This window comes from Geospiza fortis, unplaced genomic scaffold (assembly GCF_000277835.1).
Source record: "Geospiza fortis unplaced genomic scaffold, GeoFor_1.0 scaffold40, whole genome shotgun sequence".
Taxonomy (NCBI): Eukaryota; Metazoa; Chordata; class Aves; order Passeriformes; family Thraupidae; genus Geospiza; species Geospiza fortis.
This window is the reverse complement of record NW_005054297.1, coordinates 25,479,956-25,487,378: the sequence shown is the minus strand read 5'-3', so window position 1 is coordinate 25,487,378 and position 7,423 is coordinate 25,479,956. Positions and strand designations below refer to the sequence as shown.

The window sequence follows — 7,423 nt, the reverse complement described above, 5'->3', positions numbered from 1 at the left end:
CTGTGGGGACAGGCGGACTTTTTCTCCCTCCTCCCCCTCCCTCCTTCTGCTTCCTCCATATGTGGTCCCAAATTACTCCTTTTTTGACTCAGCAGTCGTGCTTATCTCACTCCCGGTTTTCTGGTTATTTAGTTAAGCATCTTTTTTAGCGGCAGTGCCCAGGCGATGCACTCTAGGCAACCATCTCCAGCTGCACCTCAGCTGGCCTCCTCAGTCCTTTTACAGGCTCCGGTTCAGTGCTACTTCATCCTGTGCCTTCGGTAGGTAGGCTTCAGGCGTGCTGTGCGTGAGGTTCTTGAGAACAAACTGAAAGAAACCAGTTGCAGACAGCTCTGACCCAGCTGGTGAAGTGGTAAGAGACACCCCAGTACTTCAGGCAGACTGGCGCTTCCCAAAACAGAAGGCGTATGACTGATGGCTTTGTAGGGTTCGTTACCTTAAAACAAAGTCCCCCTTTGTGGCAAACAAGTGAAACTTCAGCAAATTAATTTACGCTTCATGTGAACTCCTCCATCTAATCCAGGTTGCTTGGCAGCTCTTTATGGACAACTCGATCGCTTTTGTTCTCCTTGCATAGCTGTATTTGATGTGTACACAGCCTGTATGCGTATGCAGATAAATAGACGTCAGTATCTGATGCATTGCTTTGGGATGTAGAAAGTTGCAATGAAAATGTTCTATCTTGGACTTGATAGGTCAGCGATATAATTAAAAGCTGGGTCTCTTGGTTATATGTCTTCGGAGTTTTGAATGTTTTCTGCAATCATTGATTTTTGTCTATAATTTTTTGGAATTCTGATCACAACGTATGTCACATAATGTAGAAAAGTAACCTTCAGTCTAAAGGAGCTTACTAGATAGAATGTCTTTTTTTTTTTACCTCTATGAAGTAGCATATTTATGTGCTGAATAGCGTGTAACTTGTCTGGGGTATTTTTTGATTGATGCAGAATTCCTGCCTGTTATTTGTCCTTTTTCAGTAATGAATTGTATAATTTTCAAAATGGAACATGAAACTTTTAATTCATACCAGTTTCGTGGTATACTGTAGTAAGTTGGTTGCAGTTGGAGTTCTGTGGATGGATGTTACTTGGTTAGTTTTATGGAAACTTTTTATATTCCTTTGTTGCTTGATGCGATTTTGTATTGCTTTGCTCCATAATTTTGTAGCTAGTGTTGGGATAATGAAAAATAGAGCCGTTACTTGGCTTTGCACTATTGTAGTGCACAGAACTTAAGAGTTCCTAGTTGAAATCTTAAATTGTTGGATTTTTCTTTTAAGTTCATTAGTCATACCCAATTAAAAAGTTTCAGGTATAGTAGAAGAGAGGTTGCAATTATGTGAGTCACTGAATATGCTCAGTTTGATGTGCTTACCTAATGCTGGTAAGGTTGAATTTTCATTTGCAGTCAGATCGTTGATATACCAGGGTTTGTGGCCCACCAAATGACTTCTCAGTGCCTTTGCTTATTTCCAGCTCAGAGGTTCAGGAATACAGTTACAATACTGTAGAATAAAGCATCACTGATGCTAAGCATTTTCTAAGTGCTACAGCAACACAGTTTGCTTTGTAAGAACAACGTTGTGACTGTAAACAGGAAACTCATTGGTTTGGTTTGGCATGAAAAGTCCACTTGCTGTTTGGACAGTCCAAGTGACTGAGGAGTGTATATAATGATTTTTCTACAGAAGTTAGTGAATGTAGAACTTGGGTATGTCTTACAGAAAGAATTAATTGTAGCTAGAGGTAATGATTTTTCACACTGCCTGGTTCTTCTTTGCTGTTTGGAGTGGGGTTTTGAGAGTAACAAAAATTAAAAGCCTGGTCACTTATGTGCATTATGGTTTTCAAAACATTGAGTGAATCTACAAAAGTACACAATTTTTCTGTCGCCCACTTCTTGTGCTGTGGCTAGGGAAAGCCTGGATAATTGCAGTAGTCATTGTGTGGTCTTCCTGTTAGAGGAGAACTAGGAGCTGTGGGAAACAGTAACTGAGGTCCTGGTAGAAGGGCAGAGAGGAGCTCTTACCTGACAGGCAGTGAAGGCATTAAGGGACTGGGGTGATGGTTGCTGCATTCTGCCATTGATCTGTATGGGCACTAGGTGAAAAGTTCCCAAAACTCTGATTCTGCCCTCACTTCAGAGCTTATTGGAAATATTCTAGACCATTTCTCCACTAAGTAAAATAATATTCACAAAACCAGAAAACATCTTCATGTTTTCTTTAGTGTAGATTATTGTTAGCCTCTGACAATGTCACTACTGTTAGTCACCAACTTCCTACTTCCACAGTAATTCTACCTATGCCTCTACATCTTTGGTAATAGGGAAACTAAAATTGCTTGGAGTAAAGAAGAAGTTTCAAGTGCAAATGTTCTTCTCCCCAAGATGAAGCTGGATGAAGTAAGAAGCGACAGCACTGGAGATTAGACAGAAGTATTAACTTTATTTTTTTCCTCTTTCTTTCCAGATGTACCAAACTTTGCCATCAGAAGCCCTTGGATCTGAAAGATGATAACACTGAAATTCACTGTCCTATTACAGTAAATCCATGGCACATGAAGAAAGCTTTTAAAGTTATGAATGAATTAAGAAGGTATGACTTCACTGTATCCACCTGCCTGGAGTCCAAAGTTCATTTTTGCTTTCATTTGCATTTGTTAAGTTAATAATAATGGTTTTTTTATTAAGAACATGCAATTTCAGAAGTATAGCTGAGGAGAAAGATTAAATATACAATGAAGTGATAACTGAACAATAGCCATGTGATGATAGCTGTAATGTATGCAGTATGTTTTTACACCTCATAACTTAGTCAAAACTAGTTTTATGAGACTTGAAAAATATTTACAGGTTATACTTAAGGAGTTACAGCTACTGATCCTCTCTTGTATGTAGTTGATCCTGGATAGATGAAAAGTGACTCTGGTTGAGCCTTAGGCTCTTTGTGTGCCTGTTGTTGATTTTTGTGGTAGGCTGTGAACCAGAAAAATATTTTTCTAGTCTGGAGACACAGGTCACAGTATAAACCAACTGACTGCACATTTTCTTAGTTTTCATTTGCTTGTGCCCTGGGAGAAATTGATGAACTCCCAAATCAAATATTGAAAGTAACTTTCCTCAATAAAATTTTGTAAGACTTTGAGGGATAATACCATCGGTTTCAGGGAAACTGGGAGGCTGGTGCTGATCATGTTCTTAGCATCCATATTGATTATATTTTACATATGAGTAGGTGAAGTGATGTTGAAAACTGTGACAGCTGGTAATTAGAGCTCACAACTGAGCTCTGGAAATCAGGACTCACAGCTATCACTGATAGTAATTTAGCACTACAACTTACAGCAACAATGGAGAAATTAAATAAATAAAAATACTTCTCTAGCAGAGACAGTACTGGAGGCTGTGAAAATCCTGTACTTCTTTGTTTTTCCTATATAAAATTAAAAATTGGAGAGGCTTCACTGGAAAGAAACACAGAAACTGATACCCTTTTAAAGTATGCCTCTGCTTTTGACCTTTGCTGTTCCATATAGGTAAATCTTTAAAACTGTGTGCTCAATAAACTGACACATGTTGCTTCACCTAATTTATGCCCTTGGCTTTTTCAAGTGTCCCAGTAACCAGATGCAGTGTCTCAAGGAGTGTAACAGAGCCTGGCTAGAGCCAGTAGCAATGACTTCCTAAGGATGAGCCAGAGTTTACATGGAGGAAGTTTCCCAGAATTAATCTTAACGATAGTTTTGGAAGTTAGAAACCTTACCTGCATTTTGCTGTGTTTTAAGTAAAAGATTCACAGTCTTCCAGCAGAGTGCATTTTTAAAGCCCATGGATTATTTTCAGAATATATGGTATTCAGTTTCCATGGTTACCTAAATTCAAATTGCTGTAGAAGCAATTTGAGCAATTTTGCCTTGCATGTATAAATACTTAAAGTTTGAATAGGGGCTGTGCCATATAACCTTAACTAGTTGCCATTTAATAAGGTAAAGCAACAATATTTACAATTTAGGCTGAGTACAGCTTTTAAGATGGTAAGTGGTAATTAAATAAAATTATAAACATTTCTAGTTGCATTCATTTGTTTGAAATAATAAACAGAAAATCTTAAAAATGTTTCAGACTTCATTGCTCTAAACAAAGATCTAATATTAATCCAGTAAATTATTTTTTTGATTTAGAAACAACTTTAAAAATGTAGTGAATCTCAGTGCTTTTCATTGATGTAGCACAAACACGTATTTGCCAGAAGTATACTCTCCAGGAAGTGAATAGCTACTGAAAAAATAATTTGCTTAAACATCTAAATACATTTGGTTTTGAATGCTTAAATCTGTGTGTTTATGTTAAATTTTTGGCTGCTGTCAGGTTGTCTGGCTCTAGTAGCTTGTTAATGAGTTTTTATGTGCCTTCAAATTTTGACAAATTTTAGCAATTTTGTCCCTTGTATTTTTTGTCATTTCATTGCTCAGCATCACCTCAACACTGAATAGAAAGCTCATTAGGAAAACTAATTAGTTCTTGACATGTGACAAAATTACACTCTGATGCCTATCTTTTCACTTTATTATAATTTGCTTTTATCACAAAGGAATTTGATGTTACCTATATTTATCAAAATTCTCGTTCTTACAAACAAGACTTTACCAGAACCTTTTGAAGATGAGGGTAATGAAAACTTTCTCTGTATGAACCAATGAAGAATAGCCTGCAAGCTGGTAAACAGTTGCTCAGTTATTCTTAAATGCATACTTGCTTAACCCCCTCTTTATCATTTTCCATACCGTGATGGTTTATCCCCCACAATTCTGTTCATTCAGTCACTCTATATAAGCAAATTGGTTCAATACCACTTCAGAACACAACCTTTTCTAAAATAGATTGATGTGCCCTCATGAAATGAAGGTGCTGAATTGCTGTGGAAGCCACAAGATGCTTGCAGCAGAGTACATGATGAAGTTTTTAAGCTTGTTTCTTCAGTAGTTTTTCTAGCTTGTCAGCTCTGTAGTAGCTCAGAGCATATTCATTCACCTGATGCAGTTCCGGACTGGAGGTGTTACTCCGTCTGTGTATGTGCAATGTAATTAGTAACCCTAGTTGTGCATTGATATAATCTGTTGCTTCTGGCTTCATTGTTATCTTTAGCATTTCTGTGCAACTAAGTATAAAACTTTTTGTTACTGTTGTCAGGATAAGTGCAGGTGTCTGATAAAGCTGGGTGTCTGATGCCCTTTTATGCGTAGGTTTCTGTTTCCATTTTTTTTATAAGTGTAATGGTTGTTTCAAGATCCTCTGAATTGTGTGTTTTGTCTGATACAGTCATTACCTTGTACATATTATTTGATAATAACTATATTGCAAGCTAAATTTATGAGATTTACATAGCTGCTGTAGGTATTAAGAGTTGAAAGTAGAAAGATAATTGCCAGGATTGCAATATGGCCCCAAAGGTTACTTGTGGCCACCAAAATTTTTGGTGTGTGACCTCTGCAAAGCCACCTTACTTGAGTCTGGGCTCATAAATTTGTATAATTGCAGAAGTGAGAGATCACAGAGTTTTCTTTTGGGCTGAGGTGAATATCTGAGCAGTTTGGCTGAGAGCTCTAGTTCTGTCCAAACAAAATGCAACTGCTCACCTGACTTTGCTACAACTCAGTGTGGTAGTTGCAAACTATCTAAAAATCTTCATTATGTATTCAGGAATGGTAAAAAATTACCTTTTTTAAGATATTGAGAATAGAAATCACTAGATTGGTGTACAGCTCTAGGAATCCCTAAGGAATTCCATCCCTATAGCATATGTTTGTTAAGTCGTACTTTTCCCTCTTCCCTCTGTTGCTGTGGGTCTGAGTTTTGTGGATTCCATACTGCCTCCACAGGGACGGTGCTAGCATGAACAGGAAAGAAGCGGTGACTGTAACCCTTACGCTGTGAAGTTGCAGCCTTTTTGTGTTGTGGCATGTTTTCTTTTTTTTTTTTTTCCTCTCCTTTTTCAATCTAGAAAATTGGATTATAAGGGTTTAAGTGGAAGAGGTACAGCCAATAGCTGTAAACTGCGTAAGAAACACCTGTGTTAGGAATGGTTATAAATGAGATGTTACTTTATTGCAACTGAACAGGGAGGAAATATGTTACAGTCACAAAGGACAAGAATACAAATGCATGTAATGAAGATACAAAGTCAGTCAAGATACAAAGTTAACCATAATAAATGCTAAACTGTTCAGACTGGAAAAAATAATTGCTATTGTGTGCATGGGCTGAATATGAAAAATGCTTGGAAAACAGTGAATATAGAGAAGATTGAGTACTAGATTAAGTTGGCATAAGTTTCCAGTGTAATGTGATACAGGCACCTCAGTTGAAATTTGGATTCTTTGTTGTCTGTAAAGCCTTGTTTCTTATGTAACTTTTTTTTAGTGCTTGTATACATTAAATTCTGTTTTTTCTATCCTAGTTGTTCAAAGGGGCCCAGGCTTCCAGAGAGAATGTTTATAAATTGGACTGATACAAATTATGGTTATTCAATGCAGAAAACTTCTGTACAATGAATCACAATTCAGTTGTTTGATTTTTAAACAGTTTTGTGTACCCAAGCTCCATCCGTAATCTGATTGAGTAACATGTGGTTGTGTAACACATTTAAAAACAATCCTTCATCAACATTGTCTGCCTGCCTCTTCTGATGGCATGGGAAAATAAATTGTTTGTGATATCATATATACTTTTCTGTTGTAGTTCACTTATGTGAAATTGCCTTCTCTGATATTTCTAAATAGTCAAAACTTGCTGTGTGATGTGACGATAGTAGCTGAAGACATGGAAATTGCAGCGCATAGAGTTGTGTTAGCCGCCTGCAGCCCCTACTTCCATGCCATGTTTACAGGTACCAAATGTTTCAATACTTACTATGTTGTAATCCAGTCTTACTGTATAAAGATTAAAATTTCATTACTTTTGCTTTTTAGGATCTAATTTGATTTTTAGATAAGCCAATAGGAACATTTGGGATTCTTAATGATTTTTTTTTTGCAGTCTAAGGACATACTGTCAACATAGCCTTTGTTAGCATGATGAATGCTTTAAAAACTCTCCTTAATTAAAAAACAAATTAGATGTTAAGTAAGCCAGCGATAGTCAAGTTGTTATACCCTTTCAGCCTCTAGTTATCTCACTTGTCCAAAAGAAGGTTAAAATAACTTTCATGTGAATTTTGGAGTAAATTATGTCCTTTGAAAACTAATGCTTCTACATTCTTCAGCCCATGAATGCTCTAGGCTGTCAGTAGATATGAAAGCTTTCTGTGGCTTTGGCAGCCTATAGCTGGAGTGCATGTTTCAGTATATTTAGGGTAATTCTCAATGACATATGTACACTGCATCATTGCCACTACTTTTCTGTACAGGCTTGAATCGACTTC

The 7,423-nt window shown here is 37.0% G+C and overlaps 1 protein-coding gene across 2 annotated transcripts in view; it reads left to right on the top strand.

Moving 5' to 3' along the window:
* Window positions 1-2,479: 2,479 nt before the first annotated feature.
* KLHL2 (kelch like family member 2) overlaps window positions 2,480-7,423 on the top strand; it is a 50,570-nt gene continuing 45,626 nt past the window's right edge. For both annotated transcript variants that reach the window (XM_005415563.1, XM_031063516.1), the window contains exons 1-2: window positions 2,480-2,599; window positions 6,783-6,889. In XM_005415563.1, coding sequence (XP_005415620.1) covers window positions 2,562-2,599; window positions 6,783-6,889 — 145 coding nt within the window. In that variant the 5' untranslated portion in view covers window positions 2,480-2,561. The remainder of the gene's footprint in view (window positions 2,600-6,782; window positions 6,890-7,423) is intronic.